Genomic DNA, 24770 nt, shown 5'->3' on the forward strand with positions numbered 1-24770 from the left:
CTGACCAATTGGGTGCTGCCCTGGCATACTTTCCAACCATCCCTTTTTTCCTTGGACAGTCCCTGCAAATAGGAGCCTGTCCCAGGTAATTTATATTGTCCCTGGAAGCGCCTGTTAATCGGCTGCCCATAAATGTTATGCAGAAGTAGTGCAGCTGAATGGGAGAATTATTCCAACTCTGCTACTGTGGCCTTAAATTTGAAATTCCCTTTATAATTTCCTGTAATTCTCTCTATATTGAGTAGACTCTATAATCTGATAAGTAGGCGAGATTAATTATGCACCATGGGCGGAGCTTCAGGGAAGTGGGTGTGGTAATTGATAGCTGTGCTGCAAAGTGTCCCTGGAAATTTTTTTAAATGTTGTCAACTATGCCCTGGGCGAGCATGGAAAATAAGTCAGGTGGCAACCGGTACAGGGAGCGGGACAGGACCAGGCTCCAGGAGGCGGCGGTGGCGGGGATGGAAGGCAGTGAGGGCGGCCAGGACCGATTGCCCTGGAGTTCTCCAGGCTGGGAGGAGAAGAGCTCTGAAGACCTCCCAGGACAAATGGACAGGCTGACCAGGCTGAAGAACGAGGTAGCAGGTGCAAGCAGCCAGGGACGGCTGCATCTTCCTGCAAACAAATCCCCTGGAAAGAGCAGCTCTTTGACCTGTCTTCATCCAGCTATGAGAACGGGACCTACCCACCGCTGACATGGAAGGTACTGTATTGTCTTTTTCACACACACCTTCCCACAGACAGGGGCTGCAGACAGTGCTAGAGGTCTCTCTCACTTCCCCCCCCCCCTTTCCTCCCCTACACAGCTCCCGCTCCTTTTTGGGCGACGCGTTTCATGGGATTTTTAAAGGCGTGGTTTGCTGTGATTGCAGTGCGATCCTGTTGCGTGATAATCAAGGCAGAATCGCATCGCTTTTTTGGGTGCCAGTGAAGGATAATGGCACCCAAATGTGTGTCGCGCATTTTTCTGCGATTGCCCCAAGATTTGGAATCGCAGGCAGAATCGTGGCGATTCTTCCCATGGTTTCGATCGGCAGAGTGTGAATTGGCCCTCAAAGTACATAAAACTGCACACAATTACATAATAATGCTGCGGCTCCATCCAATGATCAATTACCGACAAAGAAACCTTTTTATTTCAGAAATGTAAAAATATCATTTTATTGGTAAAAAGAGTTTGGGACAAATTCCGCGTATTTAATAAATATCAGAGTTCTATCTTCTCCCTGTTGCTTTCCAATTCTTCCTCCTGTAAGAGAAAGTAAGTAAGGAAATTAACCCCTTCTCACACAAGGATGAAACAAATGTTAATGCCTAAGCACAATTTTGCAACTTTGACATGTGTTAGTAAGACTGTACTTATCTTCACAGCTACTCAGTGCATCCAGGTGGGTTATACTGCATTTTTTTTTTTTTTATTAATCAAAGGAAAACTGGCCCAAAATAGTAAAAACAAATAATTTTTTATTTAAATTTAGCTGTTTATTTCTTGCTATTATCATAATTTACCACCAAAGAACAACCCAAAATAAATTCTCCTGCTTCTGACGATCGCAGTATAATAGTAGAATCACATACATTTGGTTTTGGAAAACAAAAATAATATAACTATAGTACATTATTAACACACAAAATCCTCATTAGATGATCAACAAATCAATGCCAGAGGTCAGAGGACACTTCAGTATGAACATACTGTATGTATAAATAGCATTAGCTAGTGGACCACACAAAGTAGGGATAGACCGATTATTGGCAAGGCCGATATGCACTTTCCCTGATAAATCGGTATCAGCCCGGGAACTGGCCGATATTGTGGATATTTTTGTGACGTCATCCTGCCTTCTTAGGCTGCCTCCTCGCCTTGGACAGCCTTGTCTGGAGTCAGGACTAGTCTCGCGGGAGTGTATCACAGCCATACACCCACCCACAGCAGCCCGGTGCCAGACAGCCACCCACATCCGCCCTGTACTAGCCAGCCACCCACAGCCCCTGTGCCAATCAGCCACCCACCACAGGGTGCCAGCCAGCCACCCATCACAGGGTGCCAACCAGCACAGAGTGGCTGGCTGGCTGGCACCCTGTGGTGGGTGGCTGACTGGCTGACTGGCACCCTGTGATGAGTGGCTGGCTGGCTGGCACCCTGTGGTGGGTGGCTGGCACCCTGTAGTATATGGGTGGCTGGCACAGGGGCTGTGGCTGGCTGGTACAGGGCCTGTGGGCAGCTGGCTGGTACAGTGCCTGTGGCTGGCTGGTACAGGGCCCGTGGGTGGCTGGCTGTCTTGCACCCTGTCTGTGGGTGGCTGTCTGTCTGGTACCCTGTGGTTGGTGGCTGGCTGGCACCCTGTGGTGGGTGGGTGGCTGGCACAGGGGCTGTGGGTGGCTAGCTGATACAGGGCCTGTGGGTGGCTGGCTGGTACAGTGCCTGTGGCTGGCTGGTACAGGGCCTGTGGCTGGCTGGTACAGGGCCTGTGGATGTGGGTCTCTGTCTGGCAACGGGCTGCTGTGGGTGGGTGTATGGCTGTGATAACACTCCCGCGAGACTAGTTTAGACTCCAGACGAGGCTGTCCAAGGCGAGGAGGCGGTCTAAGAAGGCAGAATGACGTCACAAAAATATCCGCAATATCGGCCAGTTCCCGGGCCGATACCGATATATTGGGGAAAGTGCATATCGGTCCCCGATATATCGGCCTTGCCAATAATCGGTCCATCCCTACTTTGTATGGTCCTCTAGCTAATGCTATTTGTGCCAAAAATTGTCTTTGTTTTTCAAAACTTTAAATGTACAAAATATTGGCCAATATCGGCCGATACCAATATGCGATGGCCAAAATATCGGTATCAGCCCTGAAAAAACCATATCGGTCTATCCTGAATACAAAGTATATGAAATAACTCCTCATTGAGGCTTATTAACCCTCTAGGGATAAATTTATAAGAAAGGCTTAAAAGACTGTATTTCATTAATCCCTGGTGGATAGGTAGCGTTAAGACGCTCTATCCACAATGTTTCTTTTTGAAGTATTAGTTTATCCTAGGTTCCTCCTCTAAGGGTCCTGAGGAATAACCTCTAACACCAAAAAAGTCACCAAAGAGGCATTGAATTTAGGATAAAGCATTTTCACATTTGCTGAGTAGTAAATGTGATTGTTCAATCTTTGCCGCAGCTGTCGGATTGTCTTCCCCACATAAAAAATTAAAAATTGGTGGTGGTGGGGGTGGTGGTGTGGGGGGGGGGGGGGGGGTTGTATTGGAAATTATAAACTGTTTTTGTATGCTGCGGCTATTTGTCTCTCTGATCTGCACTCGCTTGTTTCTGGCTTCCTCTGATTTTGTGTGTGTGCCAGAATTGTTCCCTCTGGCAGAGTGCGGCACTTCCTGAGGTTCCTGTCTGCCTCTTCCTGGAAGAAATTCTCAAATATATCAGACCCCCCGTGTGACTTGTATATGAGTGTTTATAGAAGAAGGCCAAAAATATCCTCGGCTGGATATCCGATGTGAGAACAAAGAGATGATATTATGATGTTTGGAGGACATCAGCTGATACCCAACAAGCAAAATCTGTTCCTTCAGATCTACAGGAAGATGTACTGAGGAGCTACCTCGTGTCAGAGTGTTCATAGCCCGGGGGGGGGCAGTTAATCAGATGTGTGTGCAATCTCATCTCTGCTAAAAACCTATTTCACAGCATAGTACTAAAATAGGATGAATAAAGCTGTCAAATATTAACCAGTTGTGGACAGTGGATGTGCTACACACATCAGATAGAACATCATCAATGTACACAAGACAGGTGTAATATAGTAATTTGCTCCATCCTTCTGCCTCTCTGCAGCTTCCCTCCTCGCACACAAACATTGATCAGAGAGGAGATAGAGAGATACAAAGTAACATTGTTTATAAACATTGATCAGAGAGGAGAGAGAGAGATACAAAGTAACATTGTTTATAAACATTGATCAGACAGGAGATAGAGAGATACAAAGTAACGTTGTTTATAAACATTGATCAGACAGGAGATAGAGAGATACAAAGTAACGTTGTTTATAAACATTCATCAGACGGGAGATAGAGAGATAGAGAGATACAAAGTAACGTTGTTTATAAACATTGATCAGACAGGAGATAGAGAGATACAAAGTAACGTTGTTTATAAACATTGATCAGACAGGAGATCCCACGCTATTTTTTATATCCGTATTGCAGGGAGCCAACAATACATTACAGCCGCGTGCATGTTTAAGTGACATTTTTTCCTTTAGAAATGTCAGTATTGCTGCAGCAATATCTATACATCGTACAGATGCGCTACTTTACAGTAAGAGGACCCCCCAGGCACGATATTTAACCACTTAAGCCCCAGAGGATTTGGCTGCTCAAAGACCAGGCCCTAATTTGCGATTCGGCACGGCGTGACTTTAATGGACAATTGCGCGGTCGTGCAACGCTGTACTCAATTGAAATTGACGTCCTTTTTTTCCCACAAACAGAGCTTTCTTTTGGTTGTATTTGATCACCTGTGCGATTTTTAGTTTTTGCTCTATAAACAAAAAAAGAGCGACAATTTTGAAAAAATAGAAAAAATAACAATATTTTTCATATTTTTTTATATGAAATTCTCAAAAAAAAAAAAAAGTAAAAATCAAACTTTTTAAACATTTTAGGCCAATTTGTTTTCTGCTACCTATTTTTGTTAAAAAAAAATCGCAGTAAGCGTATTTTGATTGGTTTGCGCAGAAGTTATTGCGTTTACTAACTATGGGAAAGATTTATGTCATTTTTATTGTTTTTTTTAAAACTAGTAATGGTGGCGATCTGGGATTTTTTTTGCAGGACTGCGACATTGCAGCGGACATATCGGACCCCTGACTGACATTTTTGACACTTTTGGGGTTACCAGTGACATTACTGCAGTAATCAGTGCTATACATATGCACTGTTACTGTAAAAATTACACTGCCAGGGAAGGAGTTAACTGTATTGGAGAGGGAGGGGTTAAGTGTGTCCTAGGGGGCGTGCTTCTAACTGTGATTGGATGTGGCTACTAGTGTAAAAACAGAGATCAACGGTCCTACATAGTAGAACCGTCTGATCTCCATTTTTACACAGGGGAGAATGACAGGCGGCTTTGTTTACATAAGCCGCCTGCCTTTCTCCCTTCCCGGCGAATGATCGCGAGTGACCGACTTGTTAGGGAACGAGCCGGGGCGGGCGCGCGCCTCAGTGGGCGCGCGCTCGCCCGCTATTGGCTCACAAGCCAGTGACAGGCTAGTGACGTACCCATACGTCACTTTGCCTGGCCGGGGCTGACCGCCGCAGTATATGTACTTGCGGCGGTCGGCAAGTGGTTAAAGAATACCATTAGTTGCCGGTTCCATGTTTACTCACCGTATAATCCCCGGAGAGGAACTTCTGGCAGAATTCTTTCACTGTCTCGGCTGTGATCTCCCCGCGTGGCATGATTAGTTTCTTACGGCTGTCCGTGTTATAAATGGTTACCAGAGGGAGGTCGCTTTTCTGCAGCTTGAAAAAACCAGCGACTTTCTGTGTGTACGGCTTTCCCAAATCCATCCTCACAAAGAGAACCTGAAGATGACACATCGACCCCCCAGAATCACTAACAGATCTAAGAATACTACAGAGAGTTATATCCTTCAATGTTCCTTCTGTAACTACAACAGAGTCTATATACAGTATATGTGTTATATATCATTAGGGATTTCATTCACTCACAAATCAGCACTCTGATCTCTCCTCTCCTGAAATACTCTGCACTGCTGGAGGACTCTGCCCCTTCCTCTATAACTCTCCTCTCCTGAAACACTCTGCTCTGCTGGAGGACTCTGCCCCTTCCCCTATAACGCTCCTCTCCTGAAATACTTTGCTCTGCTGGAGGACTCTGCCCCTTCCTCTATAACTCTCCTCTCCTGAAACACTCTGCTCTGCTGGAGGACTCTGCCCCTTCCCCTATAACTCTCCTCTCCTGAAATACTCTGCACTGCTGGAGGACTCTGCCCCTTCCTCTATAACCCTCCTCTCCTGAAACTCTCTGCTCTGCTGGAGGACTCTGCTCCTTCCTCTATAACTCTCCTCTCCTGAAATACTCTGCTCTGCTGGATGACTCTGCTCCTTCCTCTATAACCCCCCTATCCTGAAATAGTCTGCTCTGCTGGATGACTCTGCTCCTTCCTCTATAACCCTTCTCTCCTGAAATGCTCTGCTCTGCTGGAGGACTCTGCTCCTTCCTCTATAACTCTCCTCTCCTGAAATACTCTGCACTGCTGGAGGACTCTGCTCCTTCCTCTATAACCCTCCTCTCCTGAAACTCTCTGCTCTGCTGGATGACTCTGCTTCTTCCTCTATAACCCCCCTATCCTGAAATAGTCTGCTCTGCTGGATGACTCTGCTCCTTCCTCTATAACCCTTCTCTCCTGAAATGCTCTGCTCTGCTGGAGGACTCTGCTCCTTCCTCTATAACTCTCCTCTCCTGAAATACTCTGCACTGCTGGAGGACTCTGCTCCTTCCTCTATAACTCTCCTCTCCTGAAATACTCTGCACTGCTGGAGGACTCTGCTCCTTCCTCTATAACTCTCCTCTCCTGAAATACTCTGCTCTGCTGGAGGACTCTGCTCCTCCCTCTATAATTCTCCTCTCCTGAAATACTCTGCACTGCTGGAGGACTCTGCTCCTTCCTCTATAACTCTCCTCTCCTGAAATACTCTGCTCTGCTGGAGGACTCTGCTCCTTCCTCTACTCTCCTCTCCTGAAATACTCTGCACTGCTGGAGGACTCTGCTCCTTCCTCCTTCTAACTCTTCTCTCCTGGAAAACTCTGTACTTCTGGAGGACTCTGCTCCTTCCTCTATTTAACTCTTCTCTACTGAAGTACTCATTGGAAACAGTAGGAGCACACACTGAATTACTGACCTTCCCACGCAGGTCATTGGCGGCCTCTCGCAGCTCCTTTATTATTTCAGCTTCGTTTTCAACATCTTTGTCACTGAAGAAGAGCAAGTGGACCTCAACCTTGCAGGCGATTAGGCCGATCGCAGACTGATAATAAAAGGAAGGATTACAGTAAGCCGGAATCACTTTTGAAATGTCAGATACAGGGAGGATAGTAGGGAGTAAAGCTGAAGAATGATAAAAGGACTGTACTGAATCTTTATTTGATGCTTTTGTGTTTCAGGACTTCTGAGGTTTCCTCTTCATCAGGGTTTGAGAATAGAAAAAGTAGCTGGATTGTGGTGGACTTGGGGTATGGAATCAAAATATTGTCAAAACACCTCGATCCTTATACTCCAAGCCCAACATCCACCATAGTGCCCTCAGGAAGGAGCCACCTTTGAACCTCTGAAATGCGTTGGCTTTTGACAATTTTTATTGGAATGAAGTTCTTTGGATTTCGATCGTTCTTTGTGGTTCTCCAGTCCATATTTCCTTCACCCGTCTATGAACATTGGGACTCTTGGGTGTGGGGGTGCAGCCAGCCAGGTGTTAAAACACTGACCCACTTGGCGTGGAGGAATTTGAGAGTTCTACGCAGAGCCCTGACCTCATTCCTACTGAACACCTTGGGGATGATTTGGAATGCCGATGGTGAGCCAGGTCTTTTTTGGCGCCCAATGAGGCTCAACATGGAAGCCAAGTCACATAAAATTAGTACCTGACCTCACAAATGGACATAAATTCTCACAGACACCCTCCAAAATCTTGTGGAAAGTCTTCGAAGAACAGTGGAGGATGTTGTAGCTGCAACTCCATATTATTGGCCAGGGTTTTGGAATGGGCCATTGAACAAGCTCATAGAGGTGGAGCAACTTGAGTGTCCTGCACAGAGCCCCTACTGAACACCTTTGGGATAGATTGGAATACTGATGGTTGGTCTTCTCATTCAACATCAGTACCTGACCTCACCATGGAGAACAAATTCCACAGACACCCTCCAAACTATTGTGGAAAGCTTTCCCAGGAGAGGGGTGGCACAAAGGGGGCACCTTTATATTAATGGTCATTGGGGGAATGGATAACTCCAAATTAATGGCCATGGGGAGAGCAACTAATTTTTTATGGCCAGGGGGGGGGGGAGCAACTCAATAATAATGGCCATGGGGGGGAGGGGGGGCAACTCCATATTAATGGCCATGGGGGGGGGGGACGTCTATCTTTATTGCCATGGGGGAGGGGAGCAACTCCATGTTAATGGTCATGGAGGAAGGGAGCAATTCTATATTAATGGCCATGGTCTGAAAATGGGAGATGGTGTCTCTCATCTCAGCGGTTGTTAAGCAGGGAGACTGAATAAGGCTTCCAGATTTTTATATTTGTCAGAGCTCCCTCTACTGGCCAATATAAAAATCTTTATATATTTTATGCAATTAAAAATATGGAAGAGAAATAATTTAAAATATGAAAGTTACAAAAAACTGAACTCAAGGGGAATATTGTAATAATAAATTATCATCTGTGTTAACTAAAGTACAGAATTGTACACACTGCAATTAGGTTTCCCATTGGTACTACCTTACTGCACCCACTAGCTTACTCTCCTTATCTACTGCACCCATCAACCTATCATCTTCACCTACTGCATCTGCTAACTTGCACCCCTCTTTTACTGTATGTACTAAGCTACTATCCCAACTTACTGCTTCAAATAACTTACCGTCCATACTTACTGCACCTGCCAACCCAACATCCTCACCTCCTGTACCCTCTAACCATAACCTCCTTCTTACTGCACCTGCTAACCTACCATCTTTACTTACTGCCCCAACTAACCTACTTCTCTCACTTACTGCACCCCTACTCTGTTCACTTACTGTACCCACTAATTCCCCCCCCCACCTACTGCACCCACTAACCTACAGTCCTTGCTTACTACAGCCCCTACTCTACTGTCCTCACTTACTGCGCCCACCAACCCACCTCCCTCACCTACTGTACCTGATAACTTAGACCTCTCTTTTACTGCACATAACCTAACTACTATCCTCATTTATTGCTTCAACTAACCTACTGCCAATCCTTGCTCCACCTGCTAATGCACCATCCTTACCTACTGCACCCATTAATCCAACCTCCTTACTGAACCAACTAGCCTACTCTTCTCACTTCCTGCACCTCCTAAACCTACTGTCCTCACTTACTACACCTGCTATCCCACCCTCCTCACTTACTGCATCAACTACCCATCCTCGCTTGCTGCACCCACTAACCTACTTTCCTCACTTACTGCACCCACTATTCCCCCCCCTCCACCTACAGCACCCACTAACCTTCTCTCCTCACTTACTGCACTCACTATCCAACCCTCCTTACTTACTATACCTGTTAGCGTATTCTTTCTTATTTACTACGCCTGCTAACCTACTGTCCATACTTACTAAACCCACTAACCGACCCTCCTCATTTACTGTAACTGATAACAGACCGTCCTCACTTACTGCACCTGCTAACCGACCATCCTCACTTACTGTAACTGATAACCGACCCTCCTCACTTACTGCACCTGCTAACCGACCCTCCTCATTTACTGTAACTGATAACCCACCCTCCTCACTTACTGCACCTGCTAACCGACCCTCCTCATTTACTGTAAGTGCCAACAGACCCTCCTCATTTACTGCACCTGCTAACCGACCCTCCTCACTTACTGCACCTGCTAACCGACCCTCCTCATTTACTGTAAGTGCCAACAGACCCTCCTCATTTACTGCACCTGCTAACCGACCCTCCTCATTTACTGTAACTGATAACCCACCCTCCTCACTTACTGCACCTGCTAACCGACCCTCCTCATTTACTGTAAGTGCCAACAGACCCTCCTCATTTACTGCACCTGCTAACCGACCCTCCTCACTTACTGCACCTGCTAACCGACCCTCCTCATTTACTGTAAGTGCCAACAGACCCTCCTCATTTACTGCACCTGCTAACCGACCCTCCTCATTTACTGCACCTGCTAACCGACCCTCCTCATTTACTGCACCTGCTAACCAACCCTCCTCATTTACTGTAAGTGCTAACCGACCCACCTTATTTACTGCACCTGCTAACCGACCCTCCTCATTTACTGCACCTGCTAACCGAGCCTCCTCACTTGCTGCAACTGCTAACCGACCCTCATTTACTGCACCTGCTATCCCACCCTCCTCACCTACTGCAACTGCTACCCAACTCTCCTCAATTACTGTACCTGCTAACCGACCCTCCTCACTTACTGCACCTGCCAACAGACCCTCCTCAGTTACTGCAACTGTTACCTGACCCTCCTCATTTACTGCACCTGCTATTCCATCCTTTTCACTTACTGCAACTGATAACCGACCCTCCTCACTTACTGCACCTGCCAACAGACCCTCTTCAGTTACTGCAACTGCTAACTGACCCTCCTCATTTACTGCACCTGCTAACCAACCCTCTTCACTTACTGCACCTGCTAACCAACCCTCTTCACTTAATGCACCTGCCAACAGACCCTCTCCAGTTACTGCAACTGCTAACTGACCCTCCTCATTTACTGCACCTGCTAACCAACCCTCCTCATTTACTGTAAGTGCTAACCGTCCCTCCTCATTTAATGCACCTGCTATTCCACCCTTCTCACTTACTACAACTGCTAACAGACCCTCCTCACTTACTGCACCTGCTAACCGACCCTCCTCACTTACTGTACCTGCTAACCGACCCTCCTCACTTACTGCACCTGCTAACCGACCCTCCTCACTTACTGTAAGTGCCAACAGACCCTCCTCATTTACTGCACCTGCTAACCGACTCTCCTCATTTACTGAACCTGCTAACCGACCCTCCTCATTTACTGCACCTGCTAACCAACCCTCCTCATTTACTGTAAGTGCTAACCGACCCACCTTATTTACTGCACCTGCTAACCGACCCTCCTCATTTACTGCACCTGCTAACCGAGCCTCCTCACTTGCTGCAACTGCTAACCGACCCTCATTTACTGCACCTGCTATCCCACCCTCCTCACCTACTGCAACTGCTACCCAACTCTCCTCAATTACTGTACCTGCTAACCGACCCTCCTCACTTACTGCACCTGCCAACAGACCCTCCTCAGTTACTGCAACTGTTACCTGACCCTGCTCATTTACTGCACCTGCTAACCAACCCTCTTCACTTACTGCACCTGCTAACCAACCCTCTTCACTTACTGCACCTGCCAACAGACCCTCTCCAGTTACTGCAACTGCTAACTGACCCTCCTCATTTACTGCACCTGCTAACCGACCCTCCTCACTTACTGTAAGTGCTAACCGACCCTCCTCATTTAATGCACCTGCTATTCCACCCTTCTCACTTACTACAACTGCTAACAGACCCTCCTCACTTACTGCACCTGCTAACCGACCCTCCTCACTTACTGCACTTGAAAACCTACCTTTTTTTACTGCACCTGCTATCCCACTCACCTCACTTACTGCACCAACTACCCTCCCATTCAAGCTTCCTGCACCCACCAACCTACCCTCCTTACTGCAGCTGCATAAATACTCTCTTTATTTACTGCACCCACTATCCTATCCTTCTTTGTTCATTGACCTGCTGGCTTACATTTCTCATTTACTTCACCCACTAACCTACTGCCCACTCTTACTACACCCCCTAACTGACTCTCCTTTCTTACTAAACCAGCTATCCTACCCTCCTCACTTACTGCGCCCCCTATCCTACAAAGGATGCAGTGCACAGATCTCGGCCTCCTGCACCCAAGGCTCCCGTATCACCTCAGAAGCCCACCTTGTGACCTTACCATGGGGTTGTAGTCTGCCACCAGCCTCAGATCATTGATGGAGAGGAACCGGTACATTTTGGCTGTGTTGATGCCTTCGTTTTCTTTCACCACCAAGTCATCCCTCCATTCGTCAGCCTGGAAATCATAACATATTAAAAAAGCTTCAGGATTACTCAGCAGAAGAATTTTCAGAAGTTTATATCAGAGCTGGATGATCTTAAATTAATGAATTTTATTTCAGCAATTCTTTATGGAAACCCGTAATATTTTCATAGCCAGCAATATAACACTGGGGGGGGGGGGGCAGCCAACATCCTTTGGTGCTTTATTCTACCTTCCTAACATGGCCGTCTTCTCAATGTACCTTGGCAAAAAAAAAAAAAATATATATATATATATATATATATATATATATATATATATAGGGTGTACATGCTCACTACCCTTCCTCCACCAAAAATTATATCCCCAACATTTTAATTGGTAGGCAGCTTGGAGAGATGGGCCAGCACTGTGAATATAAGATAAGACACCCAAGAGCGGTTTTGTGTGCATTTTTACTTTCAATTTACAATAAACTGAAAATACCAGTAAAATTTACCACAAAGAGAAAAAATTTTAAAAAAATACTGCCTTTTCACATTTTTTTAAAGTTGCTATGTGGACCCCTTTCTTTCACATTGTTTAAAAAATTAAAATAACAAAATACACCAAAAACAACAAAAAACAAAAACAAAAAACAAACAAGGACAGGGCAAAAAAAATAAATAAATAAAATACATTTTTTAAAAATCTTTTGTCTTTCTCTTTGATTTCTCTTTTTTTTTTTTTTTTGCTTATGTTGTAATTTAGAGATTTTTGGACAGTAATATAAAAGCAGGGTCAAAATATTCTGCATGTTAAATCAACATCAAATACTAGTAAAATATACCACAAAGAAAATAAAAAACTTGTACTTTCTATCCTTTGTATTCACATTTTATTTCAAGTTGGACTGTGCTGTAAGCATTGAAATAAAAAACAAAAAAACAAAAACATCACACCTACAGGGTACCGTCTACATTTTTTTTTCAAGGTGCTATTTTCACACTTTTTGTGTTGAATTCCCCCCAAAAACTAATTTCCTGCTCCTTTGATTGGCTGATTGTTTTTTTATAGCTGTGTTTCTCTTTTTACTATCCTAAGTCTGCTTATATGATTTTTTTCAACATAGGAATGTCCTGCCTTGATGATCATTGTTGGGGTACTTACCTTGCGGAAGATGGTGACCGTGTTGCTCTTTATCTTGTAGTGCTTTAAGACCTCCGGGTTGGTGCTCGTGCCGTAATCCCATTCTGGGTGATTTTTCACCAGAGTCTCAAAGTATTCTATTTCTGGTTCCTCCAAGTCCTGCGAGCAATATGTACAAGATAAAAAAACACCTGAAATCTTTGCTGTATCAGAGACTATCCCCAAGGTTTTCTAAAGTTGTTCCCATAAAAAATTTATATGTTAAAAAAAAAAAAGAAAGAATATATATATTTATATTTTATATATCTTTTTGAATCAGGCAAATTTGAAATGTTGTATATAAATATTATGTAGTTCTAACTTCAACCAGTAGATGGAGCTCCACTCTATTTTTCTCATATTCAGCCATTTCAGCTTTTAGCTGTGCTGACAGAAGCTGAGCCATAATATCAGTGAATCCCCCATTATCAGATTTCTCAGCTTGGGGATTTAGACATTAATGGCTGTGTGTTGAGTTATTTTGAGGGGACAGCAAATTTACACTGTTATACAAGCTGTGCTTAATATTCACTCTGTGGGTCCTCCCCGGTGTCCAGCACACGACCATAAGTAAAGACAATTCCTTAATTCTCCTTGGCTCACACTCCAATTATCAGTCCAGGGGTATTTGGTTGTCTTTGCGTTTTATTGTAAAATGGGGCATAGGAGAAGGAAATAGTGGGATACTCCAACTTTAACTATTCACAGTGATTGAGGACTCTTATCTTCTCTGCTTTACTATAGATTTGGAACAGCCAGGCTGTTGATTCATCCTGCCACTTTGGATGAATGTGGATTAAGCCTCTTATCCTTTAGAGGACCTGATGAACAATTAGTTATCTTCAGGACACTCTCCCTAGTATCCTCTCTCTCTCTTCGGCTGACACCCATCCACTGACTGTCCTACTAGCAGGGGTGGCCCCCCTCAGGTCAGGCCCCTTGACACGAGTCCCTCTACTCACAATACTGTAGTCCCAGGGTCTCTAATGTCTCCCCTCTCAGTCACCTCCCCTGGACCTCTGGGTTCAGCTCCTCTCCACCACTCCTCAGGCCCTTTAGGATGACTTCCTGCGACCATATGGCACCTCTACAGAGGAGGAGGCAGCCGCCCCCCTCCCTCCGGGACTCCGCTCTCTAGCCAAAGACCTCACAGAACATGTGCTCCTGGCTTTTATATAGTATCTCAGAATGCACTGAAGCGATCTGCCCTCTGCAAATCACCAGGACCGTATCAAAAGCCCATGCACTTATTTGTCAGGTTTCCTCCCATTGTCCAACATGCCTACCTATTGGACCAGTGTGAAACACTCTCTAGACTGAATGAATCGCATACTGAGCACAATGAGCAGACCTCACTAACCGATCCTGCTCTCTGATAGGCAGAAAGCAATATAGATTTACCTGCAGCCCCTCTGGCGAGCAGACTACCTAGGAGGCACCTACCTAGGAGGGTGCTACACTCACCCCCCGCCAAACCGAGCCATGTCCTCACTAGCACCTACCTAGGAGGGTGATACAAATAAATAAATACAACTGACCCCAACCTGTGAAGTTTCCCCTAAAACACATACATTATTATTGGACAGAAAAATGGTACATTACCGTAAAAAAGCCGATCACGGCAATGTCAGTGGAATCAATGAACGCTTTGGCTGAAGGTACATCAGATAACACTATAGCTTTTTTTTCAGGAACTGCAAGAGAGAAATATTTTAATGGCTGTTAATGTAAAATGATGAAATTTTTACTATATCTATCTATCTATCTATCTATCTATCTATCTATCTATCTATCTATCTATCTATCTATCTTTTTTTCTTATCTTATCTATCTATCTTATCTATCTATCCCCTCTGCCAAATGGACCACTTGCAGATGCAGATTTGCAGTGCCTTAGTTCTGGCTGCAATTTTAGGGTAACGGGCCACAGGAGGGTAATCATATGGCCCCTTAGCAGGCGCCCCAATAAAATGGACTCAATCTAAGAAATATCTTTCATTATTTTTCATTGCTACATGCAGCAAACTTCTAACAGACTCACCCGGGACAGAGTCTTTTGGAGAGGACTAAGAGCAAGCTTCTTACCCACTGACTATGTGCCCCGGCATTTAAGGGGACACGACTCTTTGGAAGCTGTATGCCTGGGGATCCGTGAAGTGGTCTTGTTTCTGATTCAATGTCTCCCCAAAACACACAGACCCTGGGAACTGGAGGTTCCATACCCACATTTGGGGCCTCTATGCCTGAAACAGGCAATCCATAGATGTTAATGTAATCCTCTCAGACCACTGGGGTCTCCTGCCATAATGGGTTTATTGTACTTAGGTCTCCTGCTATAGTCTGTTTATTAGGATGTTATGTGTCTTTGTCCCATTGTATCATTTTCCCATTATGTGCTTTCCCGGTGTGTATTCCCATTGTCCTATTGTTTTTGTCTGTCTGCTAGAATTGTCCCCTCCACCTAGGCTGGTTTAAGTGACTAGTTAATTAGCTCAAGTTAATTATATCACTGTCAGCTATTAGTTGCTAGAGGTGGATTAGCATAGTTTATTTTGGATGTTTCTTACTTATGATAATTATGTTTCTTTATACAAATTCCTTTGCATACGATAATGTAATCAGGCTCACCTGACCTGATTGTATGTTATATAACTTCTGTGTGAGTCTTCAATAAACAGTTCCAGTTCTCATCTAAGCTATTGTCAGCTAGTCTTGTATGGTGCAGCTATAATATCTGGCATCTATGTCCAGACTGGTGGAAGCGGTATACTGACGGAAGCAACTGGATGGTTTCCTTGACAATACTCATAATGTGTCCAAGTAGTAGTGCTCTCCCTGCTACAGCCATAATCCCCACACCATTGTGGGTAATCAATATTCCTGTAAAAGTGACCCCCCCCCCCCCACTGCTGCCCGCTACCATTCCCGGGCTCTCCTGTTCAACTGGGAAGCACAGAAACATAGTAAGTGGTCAGACATTTTGCCAATGGAGGAGATGGGGGATGGTTTCCTGACCTCCTCTGTGTCAAATGAACCCGGAAGTGTTGAGGATATTGTCACTTCCAGTTTCAGAGCTGTCCTTTCTTGGCCAGTACGGCAGCTTATCAAGCATGATCTGTGCTTGATTAGCTGTCTTGGAGAGCAGGGGAAGCATCAGGGGTCTAATATAGACTTTTGATGTCCCCATAAAGAGTGCCTGTCACTGCCTTTCCCCCCTTGTGGCATCAATAAGATGTAATTAAAAAAAAAAAGGGTAACAAAAAGAAAAAAAAAAGCACCCTGTCCCCCCATCCTTACACACAAAGGCAAATGTGCACATAGGTCACGCACGCATGTGTAAACAATGATTGCACCACACGTGAGATATTGCTGTAAACGTCAGAGTGAGAGCAATAATTCTAGAATAACCTGTAAAAGTTAGGTTCACTTCTATGCGGTTGCGGTTGATACGGTTTTCAGACGTGTTTTAATGGGGTTTGGTGTTTTTACATGCATTTTGCATTATTTTTTTCTTTAACAAATTGTGAATAGCTGGTTGTTGGGGGTTGGGTCCTTAAAAATCGATGAGTCATGAATGTGAAAACAAGCATGGAAGACAATAAAAATATTGGCAAAAAAACGGCGTGGGGTCCTCCCCCAATCCCCCCAAATCCATGTCAATCCATGAGAGGAACCACCCGTCAACCTTTTTTTTTTTAATGGTGTGGCCCCCCCCCCCCAAAAAATTCATACCGGCCCCTTATCTGAGCATGCAGCCCTGCAGGTCATGAAAGGGAGGGGAAGAGCGAGCGCCTGAACCATACCAGACTACATGCCCTGAATATTAGGGGCAGTGTTGGGGGTAACTAGTTACAAAGTAATTGATTACAGTAACTACATTACTTTTTTTGGTAACAAAGTAAAGTAACTAATTACAATACTAATATTGGTAACTACACTACTTTACTAGGCTATAGGAGGTAACTACACTACTTTACTAGGCTATAGGAGGTAACTACACTACTTTACTAGACTATAGGAGGTAACTACACTACTTTACTAGGCTATAGGAGGTAACTACACTACTTTACTAGGCTATAGGAGGTAACTACACTACTTTACTAGGCTATAGGAGGTAACTACACTACTTTACTAGACTATAGGAGGTAACTACACTACTTTACTAGACTATAGGAGGTATCTACACTACTTTACTAGACTATAGGAGGTAACTACACTACTTTACTAGGCTATAGGAGGTAACTACACTACTTTACTAGACTATAGGAGGTAACTACACTACTTTACTAGACTATAGGAGGTAACTACACTACTTTACTAGACTATAGGAGGTAACTACACTACTTTACTAGACTATAGGAGGTAACTACACTACTTTACTAGGCTATAGGAGGTAACTACACTACTTTACTAGGCTATAGGAGGTAACTACATTACTTTACTAGGCTATAGGAGGTAACTACACTACTTTACTAGACTATAGGAGGTAACTACACTACTTTACTAGGCTATAGGAGGTAACTACACTACTTTACTAGGCTATAGGAGGTAACTACACTACTTTACTAGGCTATAGGAGGTAACTACACTACTTTACTAGACTATAGGAGGTAACTACACTACTTTACTAGGCTATAGGAGGTAACTACACTACTTTACTAGGCTATAGGAGGTAACTACACTACTTTACTAGACTATAGGAGGTAACTACACTACTTTACTAGGCTATAGGAGGTATCTACACTACTTTACTAGGCTATAGGAGGTAACTACACTACTTTACTAGGCTATAGGAGGTATCTACACTACTTTACTAGGCTATAGGGGGTAACTACACCACTTTACTAGGCTATAGGAGGTAACTACACTACTTTACTAGACTATAGGAGGTAACTACACTACTTTACTAGGCTATAGGAGGTATCTACACTACTTTACTAGGCTATAGGAGGTATCTACACTACTTTACTAGGCTATAGGAGGTATCTACACTACTTTACTAGGCTATAGGAGGTAACTACACTACTTTACTAGGCTATAGGAGGTATCTACACTACTTTACTAGACTATAGGAGGTAACTACACTACTTTACTAGGCTATAGGAGGTAACTACACTACTTTACTAAGCTATAGGAGGTAACTACACTACTTTACTAGACTATAGGAAGGCGCTTTCTTGCGTTACCCAAGCCGTGCGATACAATCGTTATTTGGAAGAATAGAGAGGGATGAAGTTTATGACTTTTTGTTGCACTTTATGTTTTATTCTGTTTTTTCAGGTTTTGTTCTCATGTTTCCCAAAGCCTGTGATTATACAATAAACTCTATGCAGAAAGAGTGTCATGTATCTTCTTCTACACGGGCAATTAAGAAAGAGGAAAGTAAAGTAATAAGCAGTGAAGTTACTTTTCAAATGCAGTAACTAGTAAAGTAATCTCGTTACAATTTACAGAAGTAACTAGTTACATTTTTTGAGTAACTACCCCAACACTGATTAGGGGGTGCTCCGTTGTTGATGGGGACATGGGGACAAAGGCCTCTTCCCCACAACCCGGGGGCTTATTCAGAATCTAGAAACCCCCGTTTAACAAGGGGGCCCCCCAGATTTCGTTCTCCCCCTATGTGAAGGAGTATGGGGTACATACATAGTACTTCTAACCATTCACCAAAAAAGTGAATAAAGACACAACATGAATTTTTGAGAAGTCTTTTATTAAAAAATAAAAAAAACAATGCCCCCCGATGTAGATCCATCATCAGTCATGACGCCCGCTGCACCACCAGACCCAAAAAAGAAAAAAAAAAAAGCTCTGCTCACGTTGAAGGCTCTTGCTGTCTGCCTACTCCGCCGTCTAACAGTTCTTAAATAGCTAAGGGGCGGGGCCACCTGGCATCATCACCTGATGGCACTGCCCCCCTGTGACGTCATCGACAGATGCATGCTGGCCCACCGATGTCACAGCCTCTGCCCAGAGCTTTTTATTTTTTCAGGCCCGTCGGGCATTGTGAATAATGATATATCTACACCGGGGGGTAATAAATAAAATAATAATATAATAATAAAATAATTCTCAAAAAAACTTTGTAGGGCAATTTCATCCAGGAAAACTTCAAGGTAACATAGTCCAAAGCAGAGACACCAGAGGGTTACTACTTTGGACTATGTTACTTTGAAGTTTTTTTGGATGAAATTGCCCTACGTTGTCCATATTGCCCTGTTTTTTTTTTTGTTTCTTTTTCAACAGGAAAAGGCAAGAAGAAGAGTGCAGAAATCCATTAATCGACTGAGTCTCAATTGGTCTGGTATTAATTACTCGGCACTGGATACCCCTGATTTCCTTCAGAAGCACACCCCAAGATGACCACTGCCTTGCTAAAGAAGTTGAGGGTAAAGGTGATGGACTGGCCAAGCATGTCTCCAGACCGAAACCCTATTGAGCATCTGTGGGGATCCTCAAACAGAAGGTGGAGGAGGGGAAGGTCTCTAACATCCACCAGCTCTGTGATGTCATCATGGAGGAGGGGAAGAGGACTCCGGTGACAACCTGTGAAGCTCTGGTGAACTCCATGCCCAAGAGGGTTAAGGCAGTGCAGGAAAATAATGGCGGCCAATTTGGAGATTGTCACTTAGGGGTGTACTCACTTTGTTGCCAGCGGTTTAGACATTAATGGCTGTGTGTTGAGTTATTTTGAGGGGACAGCAAATTTCCAGTGAGATAGAATAAAATATTTTAAAAAATGTGAGGGGTGTACTCACTTTTGTAAAATACTGTATATATATATATATATATATATATATATTGTTTTTTTTTTATATAAATTTTAATCTTTGTGGTTTTACCACCAGCTAGTCAGCCATAGCAGCGCACAGTGCCTCTAAATAACTCCATAATAAAAAAGAGGGTGAAGGCTTCAAGAACATTCTAGAAACATTTTTCACATTTTATTTTTAATTCCCAAACACTAAAAATGATGAAACAATTTCATATATTTGGTGATATAATGATGGATAAGGGAAGGAAACCCTGACACTGAACATTGAATGTTCCCGGCGTGGACCTTCCCTGGGTCTGGAGGCCTTCAGTCAGACGGAAAGTTTTACAGAAGATAAAATCCGACCAGAAGGAAACTTTGTTACTATTCCAGCCGCGGTCCTCCGCGGGAAAACGGCCAGCTGGGTCCTTGGAGACATTTCCTGGCAAACTCCGGAAAATATTCGCTTGTTACTATTACAAATTCTACTTAACGAGGCACCGGGGGAGGGGGGAGCCGCCGTCTGCTCCCCCTGGACACCATTTTTCCATTTTGTTTTAATGAGGAACGATTATAATAATTTCTTTTCATCTCCTGGGACCTCAGATCTGTCTCCCTGCACCTGACACCCTCCGCCTGATGTTTTGTAATGTAAAGTGAGACAGATGTTGTTTTACAGAGATAGCAAACCTGCAGGCGGCCGGATACAGGTGAAGGATATCAGCGATTCCCTGGAATGTGAATACTTTTACAGTGGGAAATAAAGTGGACTGGACTGCTACACTTCAACGAAAAGCTGGTTTATGTGAAAGATGCATCAGTATGAGGGGTTCCCGGTCTGTATACCTGCTGTGCCCATTATGAGGGGTTCCCACCATCCCTGTGCTGAGTTCCCGGTCTGTATACCTGCTGTGCCCATTATGAGGGGTTCCCACCATCCCTGTGCTGAGTTCCCGAGTCTGTACACCTGCTGTGCCCATTAGGAGGGGTTCCCACCATCCCTGTGCTGAGTTCCTGGGTCTGTACACCTGCTGTTCCCATTATAAGGGGCAGTGCCGGGACAAGGTCATCCAGCGCCCAGTGCAAAGATGCCAAACTGCGCCCCACCTTCCCTTAGGGTTAGGGTCAAGGCATCCCCATCCCTGCAATAAACCATTGCGCCCAGGGCAGCCCTACCTCCTACCCACCCCATTGTCCTGGCCCTGATAAGGGGTTCAAACCATCCCTGTGCTGAGTTCCCAGGTTTGTACACCTGCTGTGCCCATTATGAGGGGTTCCCACCATCCCTGTGCTGAGTTCCCGGGTTTGTACACCTGCTGTGCCCATTATGAGGGGTTCCCACCATCCCTGTGCTGAGTTCCTGGGTTTGTACACCCACTGTACCCATTATGAGGGGTTCCCACCATCCCTGTGCTGAGTTCCTGGGTTTGTACACCTGCTGTGCCCATTATGAGGGGTTCCCATCATCCGTGTGCTGTGTTCCCAGGCCTGTACACCTGCTATGCCCATTATTAGGGGTTCCCACCATCCCTGTGCTGAGTTCCCAGGCATTTACACCTGCTATGTCCATTATTAGGGGTTCCCACCTTCCCTGTGCTGAGTCCCTGGGTCTGTACACCTGCTGTGCCCATTATGAGGGGTTCCCACCATCCCTGTGATGAATTTCCACATCTGCACACCTTTGGTGTACTTTGGGGTCCTCAACTTTAACCATCAATAGATTTGTCTAGAAAAACCACCTCAGTCTCACAATTCTTCTTCATCTCTTTAATTTGTTTCAAGGCCGTGAATAAGGAACCCATCATTGACTGAGAGCATTGAAGGGGAGAGCCTTCAGATGGATGGAGGTTTGGACAGTTCTTAGAGACCACATGGCATCATCACCTTTTACACTCAGATCTGTTTTTTCACATTTATACAAAAATAAGAACACCCAATATCATTATCATATATCATGTACCTTCAATGGAAGTGCTGTTCCCATCCTCTGTACATAGTGAAGTCTTCAATAAATTGAGAAGAAGTAAGGCGGATAAGGTAGAGAACGTTATTCTTCTGTCCATTGTGTCTGGTGGTGGCCGGTCGTTGCTCGATGTCTTCAGAAGTGACTCATTGTACAGAGAAGTGGTGACGATGCCGAAGACCTTAAAGCTCTGAGAACACAACACCTGTTCTCACATTCTACTCTTCGAGATAACAGGCCAAAGGTAATTGGTGGAGACCATGCTGATTTCATACATGGCTTTCACTGAGTACAGCCGGGTCATTTGGGAGGAATTATCTGAGAACTTTAGAGTTGGTCAAAAAAGTTCCTACAACTTCCAATTCTATTCAAAGGGCCATACATGTGTCATTTGATAGTTTCTCAGTGGCGTACCTAGAGCATTTGGCACCCAGGGCAGATCCTATATCTGGCAATCCCCCCCCCCCCCCCAACTTTAAAATGTAAAAACACCCACAAAAATTCTAATGTTTTCAAGCATATTTATTGCACACATTTCACAGCCCCCCCCCCCCCATCCCTATTACAGTGCTCCTTGCAGTCTCTCTAATCACAGTTCCCCCTTTTGCACTCTCTGCCTCCCGTGCACAGTCCTACCTTTGGCATAAACAGTTAGCTATTATTAGCAATATGTTTAAGTTTGAGTAAGAGATTGGAGACATGCTAAAGGAGATGCTCAGAGGCTGCGGACATCATACAAGAGATGCTCAGAGGCTGCGGACATCATACAAGAGATGCTCAGAGGCTGCGGACATCATACAAGAGATGGTCAGAGACTGAGGACATCATACAAGAGATGGTCAGAGACTGAGGACATCATACAAGAGATGGTCAGAGACTGAGGACATCATACAAGAGATGGTCAGAGACTGAGGACATGATACAGGGAAAGGTCAGAGACTGCAGATATGATACAGGGAAAGGTCAGAGACTGCAGATATGATACAGGGAAAGGTCAGAGACTACAGACATGATACAGGGAAAGGTCAGAGACTACAGACATGATACAGGAGATGGTCAGAGACTGAGGACATGATACAAGAGATGATCAGAGACTGCTGACGTGATACAGTAGATGGTCAGACACTGTAGACGTGAAACAAGAGATGGTCAGAGACTGAGGACATGATACAAGAGATGGTCAGAGACTGAGGACATGATACAAGAAATGATCAGAGACTGAGGACATGATACAAGAGATGATCAGAGACTGAGAACATGATACAAGAGATGATCAGAGACTGAGGACATGATACAAGAGATGGTCAGAGACTGAGGACATGATACAAGAGATGGTCAGAGACTGAGGAGGAGATGATACAAGAGATGGTCAGACATTGGTTAGAGACTGCAGATATGATGCAAGAGAAGGTCAGAGACTGAGACATGATAGAAGAGCACAGGGGAAGCAGAGAGCCCTGGAGGAGCTGAAGGGCATGGGGGGGGGGGGGGACTGGAGAGAGCACGGGGGAAATGAGTATGGGGGGTTAAGAGCACTGAGGGGGGGAGGGTTAAGAGCAGTGGGGGGTGAGTTAAAGAGCACTGGGGGGTGGCTGGAGAGCACTGGGGGACCAGCAAAAGAAGTTGTATAGGAGGGGGAATGGGGCAGCTGCATCTAGATGAATTGATCTTTCCACATTCCTTCTGCAGCTGCTGAATGCCTGCAGGAGGGAGAGGAGGAGATTCAGGCATTCAGCGGCAGCAGAAGGAATAGGGAAAGATCAATTCCTCTATATGCTGTCACTCCACCACTCATTCTCCTATCCAGATAAGAAAAAACAAGGGCGCCAGGTCAAAAGTGGAAATTTGTAAAACAGCATTTATTCATGAACACTTACATAAAAGCAGGTCAACGTCAGCATGCAGACAATCAAAAGAATATCCCCAAGCGTGATGGACTGGAGGGTGATGTGGGAGCCGGTGAGCCAGCACCGAATGTGCCGCTGTGTACCAGGGGCTGAGGTGAGATGATGCAGGGCAGGGTCCGAACGCACCTACCCAGAGGCATCAGCGGCGTGATGCCGGAAGCAGGCAATGACGTCACTGAGCACTGTCGGTTCCTCCACTGAACCCGGCAGAGGACAAAAACAAGCAGTGGAGAGGGCGGGCCGCAACGTCGTTTCAGAGGATCCACCTCCTTCATCAGGCCTTAATCATTGCCGACTTCCGGCGTCGGGCTGCTGATGCCTCGGGGTAGGTGCCTGGGCAGTAAGGGGGTATATGTGCCCAGTAAGCAAGTGGGTAAAGGGGGAAATGGCAAAGTCCTCCTCCAGACCTGGACTCTGAAACAGCGTCCTTCAGCAGATATCCCATTTTTAGCTGTACTGCTTAGACCCTTAGCGCAGCAAAAGCTGAGGCCCAAATGGTGGTTTCTTAGTGATCCTTCTCCTAGGGGCAGCAGCCCCAGGAGTGCTGGAACCAGGGCTGGATTTATAAGGGGGGATATAGGGGCAATTGCCCAGTGTCCCTTGAAAGAAAGGGCCCCCCTCTATCATAAAATAATATAAAATGTACAATAAAAAAAACAATACTTTCTTTTATTAAAAGCATCTTAAGAAGTAATATTTTGCCAGCCATCTGTAAAACTGTGGATTGGTATATTGTATCCTTTTTCAAAAATGAATTTTGGCTGCTCAAGCAAACCACACATAGAGCACTATGACTGCGCGTGTGGGCATGTGTGACCTCAGAATGACGCTGTGCCATGCATTTTAAAAATGTGTGACTGTCATTGAAAATGTCCACCAACTCTGTGTATAAGCGGCCCTCCAAACCTGAAGTGCCACGGGCCCCCCCAGGATCTAAATCTGGCTCTGGTTGGAACCCTCCCTGACAAGGAAAGAAGTGTTCTCAGGGCTCCTGCGCATTTATCACCACCTCATCCACCTTCTGGATGTCCTCATCTAGGAATTGGCCAGGGCATGATAAATATTCAACTGATCATTTGAATCTCCCTCCCTATACTCTGGAAGCTTCTTCTTTC

The 24770-nt window shown here is 44.9% G+C and overlaps 1 protein-coding gene across 1 annotated transcript; it reads right to left on the minus strand.

Moving 5' to 3' along the window:
- Positions 1 to 1182: 1182 nt before the first annotated feature.
- On the minus strand, positions 1183 to 21871 carry ERP27 (endoplasmic reticulum protein 27). The gene is made up of 7 exons (XM_082264863.1): positions 21746 to 21871; positions 14634 to 14725; positions 13014 to 13151; positions 11781 to 11897; positions 6929 to 7054; positions 5390 to 5587; positions 1183 to 1249 (listed from the first exon to the last, which is right to left on the minus strand). Exons 1-7 carry the CDS (start codon positions 21846 to 21848, stop codon positions 1208 to 1210), a joined length of 816 nt encoding a protein of 271 aa, XP_082120989.1. The 5' UTR covers positions 21849 to 21871; the 3' UTR covers positions 1183 to 1207.
- Between the last annotated feature and the right edge of the window lie 2899 nt (positions 21872 to 24770).

This window comes from Pelophylax lessonae (genome assembly GCF_965119305.1).
Source record: "Pelophylax lessonae genome assembly, chromosome: 8".
Lineage (NCBI taxonomy): Eukaryota > Metazoa > Chordata > Amphibia > Anura > Ranidae > Pelophylax > Pelophylax lessonae.